Below are 18585 nucleotides of genomic sequence, written 5' to 3'. Positions count from 1 at the left end.
TCCGTTTTCAGTTGCACCATATTGTGTCAGTGAAAATGGATCCGTCCCCGTTGACTTACATTGTGGATCCATTTGCCTCTGCATCGTCAGGCGGACACCAAAACGCTGAAAGCAGCCTCCAGAGCGGAATGGAGGCAAACTGATGCATTCTGAGCGGATTCTTATCCATTCAGAATGCATTAGGGCAAAACTGATCCGTTTTGGACCGCGTGTGAGAGCCCTGAACGGATCTCACAAAGGGAAACCCAAAACGCCAGTGAGAAAGTAGCCTGATAAGCTTTGTGCTTGGATTCCTCATCGTGTTGAATGAACCGAAACATTGATGCTCACAACCAGAGGCTGAAAACCTGTCCTGATCGTACCCACAGATCGTTAAAGGGGGGAACGACCCTTCATATGTGTCAGCTGGACATGGTCAGGACAAGGTCTAAAGTTGTTCTGATTTACTGAAAGCAAGCAGAGATCTGGAAATGGTGAGGCATTCAAGTGCAACACTTACAAAGTGGCTGAATTTTTGAAAGGAAGATTTAGCTTTATTTACATATTCTGGACATTTCCTTTAAGAAGGGTGACTGTTACTTGGTTATATCCATCTGTAATGTTGTTTGCAGGGCGCAGTTTAGTGCAGTTCACCTTTACATGGTCCAGGGCTACACGGCCTTTTAAAATCACATCCTACAAGTTGTATGAACATCGCAGGGGCAGCGGCCTCTGTCCGTCCCTATTGCAGGCAACAACGAAGGAAATAATAGAACAGTCCTGATAGATGTGGAAAATATCTTTATTGTGATTTCCATTTTGGTAAATAGCGAACTGCGCACAGGAGAGAAGAACGACCTCCTGTCTGTAGTGAGCGCGGCCAGGTGACCGGAGAGAAGGTCAGGAAACAAAACGTTCTGTTCCAGAAGAAGGAATCGTCGTTGCCTCATAATGAGGTTTTATTTATAGACGTGAATTGTGACTGTCCAATAAAATTCCATTTATTATTAACAGGATCCTGAAGCTTCATTTACTATCATTACACAGCACGATCACCATATCGCTAAACGTTATTACAGAAGAGCATAGGAGCAGTATTATAGTAGTTATATTCTTGTACATAGGAGGCAGTATTATAGTAGTTATATCCTTGTACATAGGAGCAGTATTATAGTAGTTATATTCTTGTACATAGGAACAGTATTATAGTAGTTATATTCTTGTACATAGGAGCAGTATTATAGCCGTTATATTCTGGTACATAGGAGGCAGTATTATAGTAGTTATATTCCTGTACATAGGAGGCAGTATTATAGTAGTTATATTCTTGTACATAGGGGCAGTATTATAGTAGTTATATTCTTGTACATAGGAGCAGTATTATAGTAGTTATATTCTTGTACATGGGAGCAGTATTATAGTAGTTATATTCTTGTACATAGGAGGCAGTATTATAGTAGTTATATCCTTGTACATAGGAGCAGTATTATAGTAGTTATATTCTTGTACATAGGAACAGTATTATAGTAGTTATATTCTTGTACATAGGAGCAGTATTATAGCCGTTATATTCTGGTACATAGGAGGCAGTATTATAGTAGTTATATTCCTGTACATAGGAGGCAGTATTATAGTAGTTATATTCTTGTACATAGGGGCAGTATTATAGTAGTTATATTCTTGTACATAGGAGCAGTATTATAGTAGTTATATTCTTGTACATGGGAGCAGTATTATAGTAGTTATATTCTTGTACATAGGAGGCAGTATTATAGTAGTTATATCCTTGTACATAGGAGCAGTATTATAGTAGTTATATTCTTGTACATAGGAACAGTATTATAGTAGTTATATTCTTGTACATAGGAGCAGTATTATAGCCGTTATATTCTGGTACATAGGAACAGTATTATAGTAGTTATATTCTTGTACATAGGAGCAGTATTATAGTAGTTATATTCTTGTACATAGGAGCAGTATTATAGTAGTTATATTCTTGTACATAGGAGCAGTATTATAGTAGTTATATTCTTGTACATAGGAGGCAGTATTATAGCAGTTATATTCTTGTACATAGGAGGCAGTATTATAGTAGTTATATTCTTGTACATAGGAGGCAGTATTATAGTAGTTATATTCTTGTACATAGGAACAGTATTATAGTAGTTATATTCTTGTACATAGGAGCAGTATTATAGTAGTTATATTCTTGTACATAGGAGCAGTATTATAGTAGTTATATTCTTGTACATAGGGGCAGTATTATAGTAGTTATATTCTTGTACATAGGAGCAGTATTATAGCAGTTATATTCTTGTACATAGGGGCAGTATTATAGTAGTTATATACTTGTACATAGGAGGCAGTATTATAGTAGTTATATTCTTGTACATAGGGAGCAGTATTATAGTAGTTATATTCTTGTACATAGGAGCAGTATTATAGTAGTTATATTCTTGTACATAGGAGCAGTATTATAGTAGTTATATTCTTGTATATAGGAGGCAGTATCATAGTAGTTATATTCTTGTACATAGGGGCAGTATTATAGTAGTTATATTCTTGTACATAGGAGGCAGTATTATAGTAGTTATGTGTTTGTACAGTCGTGGCCAAAAGTTTTGAGAATGACACAAATAATAGTTTTCACAAAGTTTGCTGCTAAACTGCTGTTAGATCTTTGTTTCAGTTGTTTCTGTGATGTAGTGAAATATAATTACACGCACTTCATACGTTTCAAAGGCTTTTATTGACAATTACATGACATTTATGCAGAGAGTCAGTATTTGCAGTGTTGGCCCTTCTTTTTCAGGACCTCTGCTCATGGCTGCTATCAGAAACTTTGGGGCCCCTTACACAGCTCAAGGCCTGGGCCCCCCCTCCTACCCTTCAGAATTCGTCCTGACTCCACCTCCCCTCCACCCCAAAGGACCTACCCCCAATTTCATTATTTTTTTACAACTACAAAGACAGTAAAAAGTGATAATCAGCGATTTCAGTAAGGAATTCTTGACCAAATAATATGAAGCCTGCTACCACGACAAGGTAGACTCTTTTAAGCAGGACCCCACAGTAACACTAACTGCACTACCTGTTCTTATCTGCCCTAGCAATCTTCCCCTGGCACATTTAAGAAAAAACACCTTAAAAGCACAAGGTTTACTGTTACAGTGTTATGGGGGGATCGGTGGATGACTTACTGTTATGGGGGGAATCTGTGGAGGACTTACTGTTATGGGGGGAATCTGTGGAGGACTTACTGTTATGGGGGGAATCTGTGGAGACTTACTGTTATGGGGGGAATCTGTGGAGGACTTACTGTTATGGGGGGGGGGATCTGTGGATGACACACTGTTATGGGGGATCTGTGGATGACACTCAACCACTCTCAAACCCAACTGGTCAAACTTGTTAAATGAATCCCAAACACAATATGCACAATAACACCCCCCACCCCCTCCAACACTTAATTAACCCCTTCATGGCCTAAACATTTTTTTTCAAAGCAGAACACAAAGCTAAATAGAGCTGGGTGGGCTGGCAAGGGAGGGGTTAATAACAATAAATGATGGAGGATCCTGGCCCTGTGGGATAATCCAGAAAACAGCTTTGCATTTTACCCCCGAGCAAAGACCACACAACATAGGGGGTATTGGCTGTACCCCCCCTGATGGCGGCCCTGCCTCTGCTATCCGACTGGGCATGCTCTCAATCAACTTCTGGGGCAATTCCTGACTGATAGCAACCCATTCTTTCATAATCACTTCTTGGAGTTTGTCAGAATTAGTGGGTTTTTGTTTGTCCACCCGCCTCTTGAGGATTGACCACAAGTTCTCAATGGGATTAAGATCTGGGGAGTTTCCAGGCCATGGACCCAAAATGTCAACGTTTTGGTCCCCGAGCCACTTAGTTATCACTTTTGCCTTATGGCACGGTGCTCCATAGTGCTGGAAAATGCATTGTTCTTCACCAAACTGTAGTTGGATTGTTGGAAGAAGTTGCTGTTGGAGGGTGTTTTGGTGCCATTCTTTATTCATGGCTGTGTTTTGGGGCAAAATTGTGAGTGAGCCCACTCCCTTGGATGAGAAGCTACCCCACATATGAATGGTCTCAGGATGCTTTACTGTTGGCATGACACCGGACTGATGGTAGCGCTCACCTTTCTTCTCCGGACAAGCCTTTTTCCTGATGCCCCAAACAATCGGAAAGAGGCTTCATCGGAGAATATGACTTTGCCCCAGTCCTCAGCCGTCCATTCACCATATTTTCTGCCGAAGATCAATCTGTCCCTGAGGTTTTTTTGGAGAGAAGTGGCTTCTTTGCTGCCCTTCTTGACACCAGACCATCTTCCAAAAGTCTTTGCCTCACTGTGCATGCAGATGCGCTCACACCTGCCTGCTGCCATTCCTGAGCAAGCTCTGCACTGGTGGCACTCCGATCCCGCAGCTGAATCCTCTTTAGGAGACGATCCTGGCGCTTGCTGGACTTTCTTGGACGCCCTGAAGCCTTCTTAACAAGAATTGAACCTCTTTCCTTGAAGTTCTTGATGATGCTATAAATTGTTGATTGAGGTGCAATCTTAGTAGCCACAATATCCTTGCCTGTGAAGCCATTTTTATGCAACGCAATGATGGCTGCACGCGTTTCTTTGCAGGTCACCATGGTTAACAATGGAAGAACAATGATTTCAAGCATCACCCTCCTTTTAACAGGTCAAGTCTGCCATTTTAACCCAATCAGCCTGACATAATGATCTCCAGCCTTGTGCTCGTCAACATTCTCACCTGAGTTAACAAGACGATTACTGAAATGATCTCAGCAGGTCCTTTAATGACAGCAATGAAATGCAGTGGAAAGGTTTTTTGGGATTAAGTTAATTTTCATGGCAAAGAAGGACTATGCAATTCATCTGATCACTCTTCATAACATTCTGGAGTATATGCAAATTGCTATTATAAAAACTTAAGCAGCAACTTTTCCAATTTCCAATATTTATGTAATTCTCTAAACTTTTGACCACGACTGTACATAGGAGGCAGTATTAGAGTAGTTATGTGTTTGTACATAGGCGGTAGTATTAAAGTAGTTATATTCTTGTACATAGGAGGCAGTATTATAGTAGTTATATTCTTGTACATAGGAGCAGTATGATAGTAGTTATATTCTTGTATATAGGAGCAGTATTCTAGTAGTTATATTCTTGTACATAGGAGCAGTATTATAGTAGTTATATTCTTGTACATAGGAGCAGTATGATAGTAGTTATATTCTTGTATATAGGAGCAGTATTCTAGTAGTTATATTCTTGTACATAGGAGCAGTATTATAGTAGTCATATTCTTGTACATAGGATGCAGTATTATAGTAGTTATATTCTTGTACATAGGATGCAGTATTATAGTAGTTATATTCCTGTACATAGGAGCAGTATTATAGTAGTTATATTCTTGCATGTAGGAGCAGTATGATAGTATGTATATTCTTGTAGATAGGAGCAGTATTCTAGTAGTTATATTTTTGTACATAGGAGCGGTATTATAGTACATAGGAAGAGGATAGGGGTTAGAGACATAGATGTTATTTATATTTAATTGTATTTATTCAAATCTTAAATTATTAATCACCTGTCCATATCTTAGGCCTTCAGTTGAAATCCACACATTTGTCTTTTTTTTTTTTGCTGTTCCCAAAATCAGGTGTACCATAATCATCATGTCATTTTCACATTTAGTTTTCTCAAACTCTGAGTGAAAGACCACATGCCATACATCTTAATTCACATGGTCTCCTTAAAGTATTTTAAATTGTGTTCTCGCCCTTCTGCCATTATTACTGCAGGGCCATACAGTCCCACAAACAACGAAAAAGAGCATCTCCATTTTTTGTCGCACATGACATGTTTCGAATATTACCTACAGACATAAAGCGCGTTATAAGCCTTTAATAGAAATCACTGTTTAATTATTTTTACGTGCACTGGCCCCCTCCAGATGACCATATTAATGCCTATTATTGGCGATCAATGAACTGCAAGTTGATTGGTTTATTTGACACAAGGACAACGCGATTTTTGGCGCGAACTTCTCCCAGGTCAGGATCGGGCAGCACTCGGAACTTCTTTATTAACTATGGATTTAAATGGGAACAAAACCATCATGAATCTTTAATGAAATGTAATTGGAAATCAACATAAAATACAACATGTAGTCGATTATAATTATTAGAATTTGTAATGGTATTTATTTTATTAACATTGTTTTGCCCTAGAATTTTATTTTTTGGGATGGAAATATATTTTTTTTATATGCATGCCATCATTGTCAAATAGATACAGGTCCCATCTCTGAGACCTGCTGATATTTCAGGAACAGCAGGGTACCCAAAGTCAAGGAGCGCAGCGCAGCATCCTCTCCATTGACTCTTGGCTCTTTCACACTTGCGTTGTTCTGTTCCGGCATAGAGTTCCGTCGTCGGGGCTCTATGCCGGAAGAATCCTGATCAGTTTTATCCTAATGCATTCTGAATGGAGAGAAATCCGTTCAGGATGCATCAGGATGTCTTCAGTTCCGGAACGGAACGTTTTTTGGCCGGAGAAAATACCGCAGCATGCTGCGCTTTTTGCTCCGGCCAAAAATCCTGAACACTTGCCGCAAGGCCGGATCCGGAATTAATGCCCATTGAAAGGCATTAATCCGGATCCGGCCTTAAGCTAAACGTCGTTTCGGCGCATTACCGGATCCGACGTTTAGCTTTTTCTGAATGGTTACCATGGCTGCCAGGACGCTAAAGTCCTGTACGTCCTGTTTGCCATGGTAAAGTGTAGTGGGGAGCGGGGGAGCAGTATACTTACCGTCCGTGCGGCTCCCGGGGCGCTCCAGAGTGATGTCAGGGCGCCCCACGCGGATGGATGACGTGATTGCATGGCACGTCATCCATGCACATGGGGCGCTCTGACGTCATTCTGGAGCGCCCCGGGAGCCACACGGACTGTAAGTATACCGCTCCCCGCTCCTACTATGGCAACCAGGACTTTAATAGCGTCCTGGCTGCCATAGCAACACTGAAAGCATTTTGAAGACTGATCCGTCTTCAAATGCTTTCAGTACACTTGCGTTTTTCCGGATCCGGCGTGTAATTCCGGCAAGTGGAGTACACGCCGGATCCAGACAACGCAAGTGTGAAAGAGCAAAGGAGTTTCCGAAAATATAGCCAAGTGAGCACACTCCCATAGCAGTGAAAGGAGGGTGTCCCCGCATACACTGCTGCTCACCCTTCACATCGGTAGGTAGGCGTGGGTCCTACCTATCTGACGCTAGTGGCATAGTCTAGCGGTATGTTCTCATTCACTGACAGCAAAAAAAGATCTTGAAATTGCTGGGGAATGTTGGATACATATAGTCTATTAGAAAGTTATAGAATTTTTCCTTGTACAATGATTAAGCCTTATTTACATAAAACCCCTTTTAAAATGTATTAAGCTCCATTCTGATGGTAACTTCTCACCTGAGAGAGAGCCAAGTGCATCTCCAGCTCAGCTACCCGACGCCCCAGACATCCTCTAATCCCGAAGCCAAAGGGTATGGAGCTAAAGGGGTGATGCTTTATCCCCTCGCTCCGCAGCCACCTCTGTGGGAGAAATCTGTCTGGGTCAGGAAAATTGGTTTCGTCTCTGGAGAGCACATAGTGACATAGGATGAATTGTGTCTGAAATAAAGAACATTTACATCTAGATTACTGGTCTAGATCCTAGGCATGATAGAGGTTTTTTATTTATTTTTCAAAAACATACATTTTTGGGGAATATGCAGTCATCTAGAACTACTTCTTTCTCCACTGTAAGTCTGCCATTCTCAGGAACCACAGGATACAATCTGAAAATAAATGAAAAAAAAAAAATTACAGAAAATATTAACATTTTTTGAGTCAGGTTTAAAGTTGTTTTCTGGGAATCTTAAAAAAAAACATGGCTGCTTTCTTAAAAAAAAATATATATATTTCCACAAATTGTCCATCATGAGTTGTGTTACAGCTCAGCTCCATTGAAGTGAATGCAACTGAGCCGCGATACCACACGCAACCTGTGGACAGGGGTGATGCTGTGTTTTGGGGGGAGAAAAGCCACTTTTTTTTTCTAAACCTTGACCACCCCTATCAGTTTGAACCAGGATACTCACCGCAGGGTTTCCTTGACCACTGCTTTCAGCAGGGGCATTTTAGATATATCATCAGTGCTTGGAATATGATCGGGGATAACGCTGATCACCTCCTCGTACAGAGACTGCTGGATCTCAGGGTTCCTTGCCAGTTCATATAAGGCCCATGTCAGTGTATTAGAAGTCTGGAATAAAGGAGGAAATCAACACTTTTAGATGGAGTTAAGATCCTACTTGGGGGGGGGGGGCGGCACGGTTCCCGCAGGGCAGTTATGCGGAGCATATCTATCACTGGGCTCATATGTCTAGCAGCTTTTAGAGTTCTGCTCTTCAGAAGCACAGACGTAGTTTTACCTGGGCCCTGGTGCCTGAAGAGGGTCAAAAACTTCACCTGTTACAAACAGTTGCATTCGGGGCCAGGAGCTTAAAGTTATGCCTCTGACTACGACTACGATGGAAAGATTACAAACCGTGTCCACTCCAGCTTGCAGCATCTCTGGCATGACCCCATACACCGTCTTCACATCCAGATTTCCATTGGTGAGCAGGTACGTGAGATACGCTCCTCCCAGGTCATCACCGCGCTGCAGACGTCCTTCAATGTCCTTTATTTTCTTATTTATTAACTTTGTCCCTAAAAAAAATATAATATGTAGTAAACATAATTTTAAAAAAATTTACATTAAAGAGGAGCTGTCATCACAATCGACTTGTCTGCTTTAGTAACTACTTGCATTCTCTATAAAGCTTATCGTTACAGTTCTATTATTCTCCTTAAAATGTATCAATAAATTAACTGGGTGTAACCATTCCCTTATTAAAGGAGTGGATTGGACAGTGTCAGGTCACGCCCCCAACTGTTCACACCCAGACCAGGGGGTATCTTGAATTTGTTTGGCATTTAATGTTGTGTAATGTTATTTCATGCTATGTATGACATGTGTACCCAGCATAGCAAGGTTTGGTTGGCATGGCTAGGGTTAACCAAACTGGCTCAGCCGCTGTAGGGGTTTAGAGGAGGGCTGGCCCCACCCCTAACTTAGGTGAATTCCTAGTGAGAGTTGTTGGAGGAAGGAAGCAGAGACCTAGGCTACTTCTCCTTAGGCCTCACACTACAGAGACTCACCGATCTCTGTGTGATTTACTGCAGGAACAAGAGAAAGAGGAGAACTCAGAATCAGCTTGGTCAAGCATAGGAATCAGCAAGGTAACCTGCTACTACAGCCATTCAGACTTTGCTGCAGTGAAGGACACCATTAAGACTTCCATTGCAGTTGGACACGTTCTGGCCAGATGTGCCTTCAAAACCCTGTATCCCGCAGTAGACACTAGGGATGAGCGAATTTTATGTTTTGAAATTAGTTTTCGGTTCGGGTTGTGGTATAATGTGAATTGCGTTATGGATTCCATTACCACGGACCATAACGCAATTCCATAACAGAATGCCTTTAGAGTCATTCCGCTATTCATTCCGTCATAATAGAAGTCTATGGGCTGCATAACGGATCCGTCCGGTTTCCGTTATGCAGGAGAGGCCTCCAGCACTACAGTCATTATTTCCAAGATACTGTTGCCAGCCTTAGATTCTACTGACAGAGACGTTAACAGGATAGAGAGGAAAGAGGGTCAGAACTTCTAGCTTTGACAGCCTCCAATAATCGCTATCAGGAGAAAGGATTTGCACCTCCATATTTCACTTAAAGTTAAGATTCAAATGCTCACAGCACTCATCTATCACTGGTTTTCACAGGGTGCACCTCTGGGTTGGTCCCCAACTCCACCTCGGGAACTGCTTCGTCTTTATATATACAAATAGACAGCACTCCAAAGTTAAAAAGTGAATGAGCCGGCTACCACGCTTATGCTCCTCATACCGGGCCTGATGAAGGGTTACATATAGCCCAAAACGTTGCCTGAAAATTGAGTCCGGCTGAATAAAATTATTAATTACTTCACTTTCAACTTTGGAGTGCTGTCTATTTGTATATATAAATATTTGACTTAAAGGGGTTGTCCGCTTTTTACTATTGACGACCTCTCTTTAGGATTGGTCATCAATATCAGATCAGCCGGGTTCCGACTCCCCGCATCCTTGCTAATCAGCTGTTTGAAGTACCCCCTGAATCTCTGCACTGATTAGGGGCAATTACCCCAAAACAGCTGTCTGCAGATGAGGTCCTGGCTTAGTTAATATCCAAGTCAGGTTTTAAGGGGCGATTTAAAGGGTCGAACATTGACTTAGAGCAGGGATGCTCAACCTGCGGCCCTCCAGCTGTTGGAAAACTACAACTCCCACCATTGCCCTGCTGTAGGCTGATAGCTGTACGCTGTCTGGGAATGCTGGGAGTTGTAGTTTTGCAACAGCTGGAGGGCCGCAGGTTGAGCATGCCTGACTTAGAGGATAGCTGATTTTCCTATGGTGGCATCAGAGGTGGGGCTTGCTAAGAGCTCATTTGCATCCCTTTCTTCCCAGAATTCCAGAGGAGCATGTATGGCCTATAAGTCTCCTCACACTGATTAAGGAGAGATAGTACCCCCCAAAATCCTCTTTTTCTGGAGTCATGTGGTCACTTACCATAATTAAATATTACATCAGAGGCTTCCACGAATCGTCCCCAGTATGGCAGCCAGTCATGGGTCCAGCTCGGCAGCCGCTCTAACACATTCTGACTTTCTAGCATGATGCTGATAGAATTTATGAATTTCTGCGTCTCCTCCGATACCTCTGTTTTCAGGCACCCGAGACGAGTCTCGAATATCACAGTGCATATACCTAGACAGGGACAAAGCATCAGTGTAGTATTGACTCATCTGAATGAGAGAAGTCAGTCTATAGTTTTTGGATTTTTTTTTTAAAGGGGTATTTCCCTTAGGTGCCACTTGATCGCCTCCTCCCACAGGACCATGCACAAGTGCGACCACCTCTCCATTGAGGTAGATGGAGAATGCAGAAGATGAGAAATAGCGGAGGAGCGTCACCAAACCCCCGTTCTCACTATAGGTGGGGTCTATAGAGTTAGAACCTATGGCATTCGCCAGAAATGTCTAAGGCTACTTTCTCACTAACGTTTTTGTTGGATCCGGCAGGGATCAGAAAAACCGCTTCCATTACTGATAATACGACCATCTGCATCTGTTATGAATGGATCCGGTTGTATTATCTGTAACATAGCCAAGACGGATCCGTCATGAACTCCACTGAAAGTCAATAGGGGACGGATCAGTTTTCTGTTCCGTTCTGTTCAGTTACGTTTTGTCCCAATTGACAATGAATGGGGACAAAACAGAAACGTTTTTTTCCGGTATTGAGACCCTATGACGGATCTCAATACCGGAAAATAGAAACGCTAGTGTGAAAGTAGCCTCACCTGAGAATACCCCCTTAATGAGGGGTGAGTCTCTGCACTTACTTTCGAAGGCAAATTTGTACATCAATTCCGCGACGTTTTCAACGGTGCGTCCTGATGGACTTTGTGCTTTCAGCTCCTGGATCTTGTTGAACAGATCAGGGATGATCTTGTTCAGGGAGCCCGCATAGTGCGCCGCCTCGGTGGGTTTCATCATCTTCTGGTTGAGTACTGAGCGCAATATCTGCCACTGATGCCCCTCTCTATAGAGATGAACCAACAGGGAATTAATGGGTGGCGGCAGTAAAAGTGCTGCTCACACCATAAGGCCTCAAGCACACGACCGGATTTTGCAGTAAGCAAAACGCTGATCCACAAAATACAAATGACGTCCATGTTGCTTCTGTATGTCGTCATTCATGTGCTTTTCGCGTTTGTATGTCCGTTCTGCAAAAGTTTGAAAAAGTCTTGTTCTTGGCTGCAAAATGCGGGTCACAGACATACTGAAGTCAATGGGGTCTGCAAAAAAAAAAAAACGGATGCAAGGAGGACGTCACACGGATGTCATCCGCATTTTGCAGATCAACGTTTTGCAGATTGCAAAATACACACGGTCGCATGCATGAGGCCTAAACGGGTGATTTGTAGAAGGTACATTAAGTAGAGATGTCCCCAGGGCAAATCCCCAAATACCCACCTTTCCGGGGCAAGAAGGGCTTGTCTTCTGGACTTTAGGGCTCCCCACCCGGCCGGTGTTTTAGTGGCCCTGCTGGTGCCGGTAATTTTTTTCTACCAACAATATTAATTGCCGGTATTTTCCTGTGACTAGAGGACATGACCTGCGAGACGTCATCACGCTGGAGCGCAGGTCCTGTCCGGAGCTTCCAGTCTGCAGCGCCAGCAAATGGAGGAGGTGTTTTTTTTGGGGGTAGATGCAGAGAAGGGGGCACTAATCGGGGGGGGGGGGGGGGAATTATTCCTCCAGGAGGCACTAATGGGGGCATTATTCTTACTAGGGGCACTAATGGGGGCATTATTCTTACAGGAGGGCACTAATGGGGGCATTATTCTTACTAGGGGCACTAATGGCATTATTCTTACAGGAGGGCACTAATTGGGGCATTATTCTTACTGGGGGGCTCTAATGGGGGCATTATTCTTACTGGGGGGCACTAATGGGGGCATTATTCTTACTGGGGGGCACTATTGGGGGCATTATTCTTACTGGGGGACACTATTCTTACTGGGGGGCACTAATGGGGCCTTTTTAATGCTGTAGGGCATTATTAAAATTATTAGGGTCCCTTCACACGTCCGTATGTGTTTTGAGGATCCACAAATTGCGAATCCGCAAAACATGGACACTGCCAATGTGCATCCCGCATTTTGCGGAACGCACATCGCCCACACTCTCATAGAAAATTGCGGACAAGAATAGGACATGTTCTATTTTTATGTGGAACGGAAGTGCGGATCTGGAAGTGTGGATTGGCAAATGCGGATGCGGAAAGCACATTCCGGCCCCATTGAAAATGAATGGGTCTGCACCCGTTCTGCAAAATTTCAAAACAGATGCGGACCAATTTTGCGGACGTGTGAATGGACCCTTAGGAGCCACAGTATGGCAGCGACTTAACCCATGTTAAGCCATGCCCCCACAACCACACCCCCTTTGGGGTGTAGCTTAACTTGGCCGGTATTTTTTGTTAGGAAAGGTTACCCATGTAATAGTTGCAAAAAATGTTACTCACCTGTGCACGCATAATCCCCTACCGCTCTACTGCTATACAGTGGCCAGAACCGGAAGAACAAGGTCCGGTCCACCCTGCAGTGTTCATGCCGGGGTACTGCAGTACGCCAGCGCCATAAACTACACAGTGTAGAGCAGGGGTCGGCAACCTCCGGCACTCCAGCAGTTGTGAAACTACAACTCCCAGAATGCATACTTGCTCTGCTCTTCTAAGAACTCTCATAGAACTGAATGGAGCATGCTGGGAATTGTAGTTTCCCAATGGCTGGAGTGCGGAAGGTTGCTGATCCCTGGTGTAGAGTTTCCAGTGCCGGTGGCTTCCCAGACAGCTGATCGATGGGGATGTTGGGTGTCAGACCCCTACCAGTCTGATATGGACGTCCTACCTATCAACATCTAGGTCTGGGCATACCCCTTTAAGGAGAAGCTCCATCGATTGCGCAGTCATTTGGTGAACAATCTATTGTACAACTATCGCCTTCTTTCCAGGCGATGAGTGATCGCCCATTGTTAAAATTTCTTAAGTTTGCTCCTTGCTCCTTGGTATCCAGAGCTTTACGCCTTTGATTTCCCTATATCTTAATCCCTGTGATCAGTGGACAGCCGCTCCCTCAATAGCAGAGACGGGGCTATAAGTCGGAGGTGGGGTTATGTTAATAAGTCCGTCAGAATGTGAGCCTGCCGGGCTGTCCTTCTTCTATGTCAAATATGACTTAGTGAACCTGAAGGTGGCCTTTAAGCCCCCCTACCCTATCTCAGAGGTGGGGGTGTAGTCCACATCCAGCACCCCAAGGACCCCTCAGCCGGCCTTCATACTCACTCAGTTAGTGGTCCATAGGAATGTCCCCTGAGGTCCCGGTGCTCCCTCCACAGATTCATGTCCGCCCGCGTCGGATACTTTCCTTCCTGTTGGAGGAGGGACTCCAGGAGGCGCGGGCAGGCTATACTGACCAGGCGGTGGTTTCCCATATTGGCTACCCACATGGGTCCATACTTCTTTTTTTGTTTTAGCTTAAAAAAATGTGAAAAAAATCAGGAGTCACATATTAGGTGCTAAAGAAATGTCACTAATCACCCGCAAAAAAAAAAAAAAAAATCCCTGACACATGATAGAAAAGAGGGGCACTGCGATATAATAGTCACATCCTAGCCGGTATAGATTGGCCCCTCCCTCTCCCATGAGTCTGGCCACTCCTACTATGGATGGCCGCAGCAGATATAGAGAGATGGGCCACACTATGCAACACCACTGTATGGAGTACCGTTAACCTCCACTGCATTACACCACTGAGCTCTGCCATGCAATATCACTTAACTGCACCCAAGTATGTCATGCCCTGCTCAGGTTATGTGCGGAGGGGAAAGAAGGAAAGGAAGGAAAGGAAATGAAGGATTTGCTGTTCCTGCTCAGTAACAAGATAGGTTGGTTTTGTTTTTCTTGTGGTTGTCTGTCTAGGCTGTTAGAGAGACGCCTGCCCCCTCCAGGTCCTGAGGGAGCAGGCTGCCTCTTTCCCCCTTTCACCATCTTAGGGAATCTTCAGCCTAGGCACGGGGACACGTTTATTCCCACCTCAAGCGTCTGAACGTGGGCATAGAAGTCTAGGGAGAGCTGGTAGGGATTTGTCAGGAGGTGAATTTTATCCCCAGCTTCTTGCCTAGACACTTGTTTGGTGGTATTCTGTGTATCTTGTATCCTGTCCAGCGTGACAAAGTAACACTGCTAAGCTCCACCCCATTACACCACTAAGGTTCGCCCTGCCATATGACCTAACTCCACCCCAGTAACACCACTAAACTCCACCCTATTACACTACTAAGCTCCGCCCCCACATCACTTAACTCCACCCAAGTAATGCCACTAAGCTCCACCCCATTACAGCACTAAGCTCCACCCCATTACACCACTAAGCTCCTCCCCACCACATCACTTAAAGGGATTCTGTCACCTCGTTTTAGCCTATAGAGCTGCGGACATGCAAGCCCCTCTGTTAGCTTAGCAGTGCAGCCTGGATACTTCTGTTACCCCTCTACAGCTAGATAGGGCAGCACTCCCCCCAGGGTCCCTGCAAAGCTGAACTGGCTGCGCAGGCAGAATGTCCGCCCTTTTAGTCATTTTATTCAGTCATCCACTTTTGCCCAGTAGGGGGCCCCACGATCTCTGTGGCCCCAAGTATTTGTATAGTTCCCGTGGAAGCAAAATCCACCACTGACAACTCTGTGCGAGATTAGGAAGCAGCCAATTGAGTTTGTGTCATAAGCACCCCACCCCGCAAGCCAGGGGTAAAAGTGCAGAAAAAAATCTCCAGAAATAAGCCCAAATAATGCCCCAATAGGTTAGGTTTTTTTCTGGCGTTTTTGAGGGCATTTGCAGGTTTCGGTGCATTTTTCTTTACTGGAGATTTTTTTTTTTGCAGCATTTTTCTGCCACTACATGCCACCTTCAGATGTGACATAGACGTCTATGGAAAATGGAAAACACAGGACAAACAGGTGTTTTTGTAGTCTTTTTGTATCCCTGAGGTATGTTTTTGGGTGAATGCCATTTTTTCTCCCATGGAGTTTATTTTTATTTTTTTTTACCAATTTTGCCTTTTAAAACACTGGAGGACATTTGTCAAAACAGGTGCTAAGGCAAACTGGCTCAGTTGCTCATATCAACCAATCAGATCAATCCTTTCATTTTCCAAAGCAGCTCTGAAAAATGAAAGTTGAAGTCTGGTTGAGCCAGTTCTGCGTCTGGTGTTTTTTTCAGCCATTTTCCCATAGTTTTCTCTACAGAGAAAAAGCGCCTGAAAAAACATAACGCACAAAAAAACTGTCACAAACTATGGGTCAGATTCATTGAAACGGTCTTCGTTGCCCCTAGCAACCAATCACAGCACAGCTTTCATTTCTTCAACTACTGTGGTGAAATGAGAGCTGCACTGTGATTGGCTGCTATGGGAAACAAGGGCAAGTTTTCTATTTTTTTCTTGGATAAATCTGCCCTGTGTGAAGGAGGCAAAAAAGGTAATTCCAAAGGTGATGTATTCGGCAAAACACATGCCTCAAATGACCGCCCCGTGTCAATCTTTTTAGGTTATTTTGCACATATAATGGGGGAGATTTATCAAAACTGGTAGTAAAGAAGGAAAATTGGGTTAGTTGCCCATAGCAACCAAAGTCCACCTTTGGCTCAGTCTGGGCTACTGAGCCAGTATTCCTCAGCGTGGCGTTTACTGGCGGTTTTTTTGCCCCCCTGTGATGTTACTTCCTCTGTAGAGTACAAAAAAAATGAAAAATAAACGCCACATATGCACACAGGCATCTCTTCAAGTGGGGCAAAAAGATGCCCCCAGAAGATGGGGAGACTTCCCGGACTCCCGGAATAGCTAGTAAATCTCCCGTAGGGCTGCTTTGTCTCCACGACTATAGGTGCTGCTGCATGAGCCTGGTCACACTCACTCCAAGAGGTCGCCCCAGGGCAGGACGTGACACCATCTTATCCCCGGATGCCCTTGTCACCCATGTACATCAATAAATGCCGCACTTGTGTGCACAGAGGTTGCTGGCGTTCCGCCATGTAATGCTGATATGTATGAATGACAGGGAGGGGGGACAATTGTGAAATACAAACCCATTCTCTAGCTTTTTAGATCATGTGCGAGGGGATTAGCACCCAGCTTTCCCAGGAACGGAAGAAACAAACATTTCAGAACAGAGGGCGACTGAAGGACTCATTTACAGATGGAGCAAAAGCTGGAGCTAAGCTTAAATGACACACAACTATTAGGCTAGGGCTACACGACGACATTTGTAGTGTGACAAAATTAAGTGGTAAAAAAAAGTAAAAAAAACCAAACATTTATGCAATAAGAATATCCCATAAAAAAAATTACGCTTTTTTCCATTGAAAATACACTTTTTAATGAAAAAAAATTGCCAAAAAAACCTCCCCCATATGTTTGGTATTTCCGCATCCGTAACGACCCGGACTACATAAATATCATGTAAATTATCCCCTACGGTGAACGCCGTAAAAAAAAAAAAAAAAAAAAGACAGAATTGCTCATTTATTCTTAGTTGCCACCGAAAAAACGTAATAACAAGCGATCAAAAAGCGCCATTTACTTAAAAATGATACCAATATAAAATACAGATCGTCCCGCAAAAATGAAGCCCTCACACAACTCCATAGAAAGAAAAATAAAAAAGTTATGGGTCTTGGGAAGCGGCAATGCAAAAACATTTTTATCTTTTAAAAAAAAAGGGGTTTTTTTTGCAAAAAAGTTGTAAAACGGAAAAAAAAAGATATGTATTTGATATCACTGTAATCGTACTGACCCAGAGAATAAAGATATTATGTTATTTATAACGAAAAATGAACGCCATAAAATTTATAATGTAAAAACAGAGTGGCAGTATTGCTGTTTTTCCCCATCTCCCTTCCAGAAAGAGTTAATAAAAGTTAATCAGAAAGTTATGTGTACTACTTAATGGCGTCATTAAAAACTACAACTTGTCCCGCAAAAAAAGCCCTTGTAAAACTATATAGATGGAAAAATAAAAAAGTTATAGCTCTTGGAACGCGACGATGAAAAAAGCTTGGTCAGTAAGGGCCAAAACATGCCGGTCACTAAAGGGTTAATCTCAGACCGCTTCCTCAATCTCTCCAGCTTTGTCATATCTTTCTCTATGGAGCTGGTTGGTAAAGAGTCTGTAATAATTGCTTTTTATAGTACTCTCTTACCTCCAGTTCATGCATGTAGAAGAGATACCCCCTCAGGAGGATCCAGTAGAGGGACTCCACTTGGCTGGGCCCAGGTAGGTCGTCGATAGTTCTGAGTCTTCCCCCATGGTCAGTCTGCACTTGTGTGACCTCCAGAGAAGCCTTATACCTTGCAGCAGGCAGTCTGTGTGAGTTTTGCAGTAGGCAGCGGGCGCCCCTGCCAAGCAAGGCTGCTATCATCTTGCAGGACTGAATGTTTTCTGGACTCCAGCACCTAATAGTGAATAATGTGCCAACCCAGAGTCCAACCCACGGAAGGCATTGTTTTGGGAAATGCTGTGTCACTCACCCTGTAGGAATTTTCCCTTTCCTGTATGGCCTCTTGCACATGAACGTTGTGTGCCCGTGGCCGGATTGCGGCTCGCATACGTCCGGTCCGGCCCGTGTGCGCTCCGCATCACGGATGCGGACCCATTCACTTCAATGGGTCCGCAATCACGGGGATGCGGAACGGAAGCACAGATCAGAACCCCACGGAAGCACTACGGAGTGCTTCTGTGGTGTTTCTGGCTGTGCCTCCGCACCGCAAAAAAATAGAACATGTTCTGTTTTTTTGCGGTGCGGACGGATCAGGGACCCATTCAAGTT

General features: G+C 43.6%; 1 protein-coding gene across 1 annotated transcript; it reads right to left on the bottom strand.

Moving 5' to 3' along the window:
• Positions 1-5554: 5554 nt before the first annotated feature.
• LOC122944797 (sterol 26-hydroxylase, mitochondrial-like) lies at positions 5555-18220 on the bottom strand. The gene is made up of 9 exons (XM_044303441.1): positions 17959-18220; positions 14050-14240; positions 11543-11742; positions 10708-10905; positions 8603-8766; positions 8154-8317; positions 7769-7850; positions 7483-7683; positions 5555-6105 (listed from the first exon to the last, which is right to left on the bottom strand). Exons 1-9 carry the CDS (start codon positions 18175-18177, stop codon positions 5989-5991), a joined length of 1536 nt encoding a protein of 511 aa, XP_044159376.1. The 5' UTR covers positions 18178-18220; the 3' UTR covers positions 5555-5988.
• Between the last annotated feature and the right edge of the window lie 365 nt (positions 18221-18585).

The sequence above is a fragment of the Bufo gargarizans genome, chromosome 8 (genome assembly GCF_014858855.1).
Source record: "Bufo gargarizans isolate SCDJY-AF-19 chromosome 8, ASM1485885v1, whole genome shotgun sequence".
NCBI classification, from domain to species: Eukaryota; Metazoa; Chordata; class Amphibia; order Anura; family Bufonidae; genus Bufo; species Bufo gargarizans.
Note: the sequence above shows the minus strand (reverse complement) of the source record. Positions and strands in the feature narration are given on the sequence as shown.

Coding starts and splice junctions, on each gene's coding strand:
- LOC122944797 (XM_044303441.1), bottom strand. CDS start 18,177: ATGATAGCAGCCTTGCTTGGCAGGGGCGCCCGCTGCCTACTGCAAAAC. Junction 14,241..17,958: donor TCTACATGCATGAACTGGAG/GTAAGAGAGTAC, acceptor CATTTTTTTAAG/CTAAAACAAAAAAAGAAGTA. Junction 8,318..8,602: donor TGCAAGCTGGAGTGGACACG/GTTTGTAATCTT, acceptor CCTTTATTCCAG/ACTTCTAATACACTGACATG.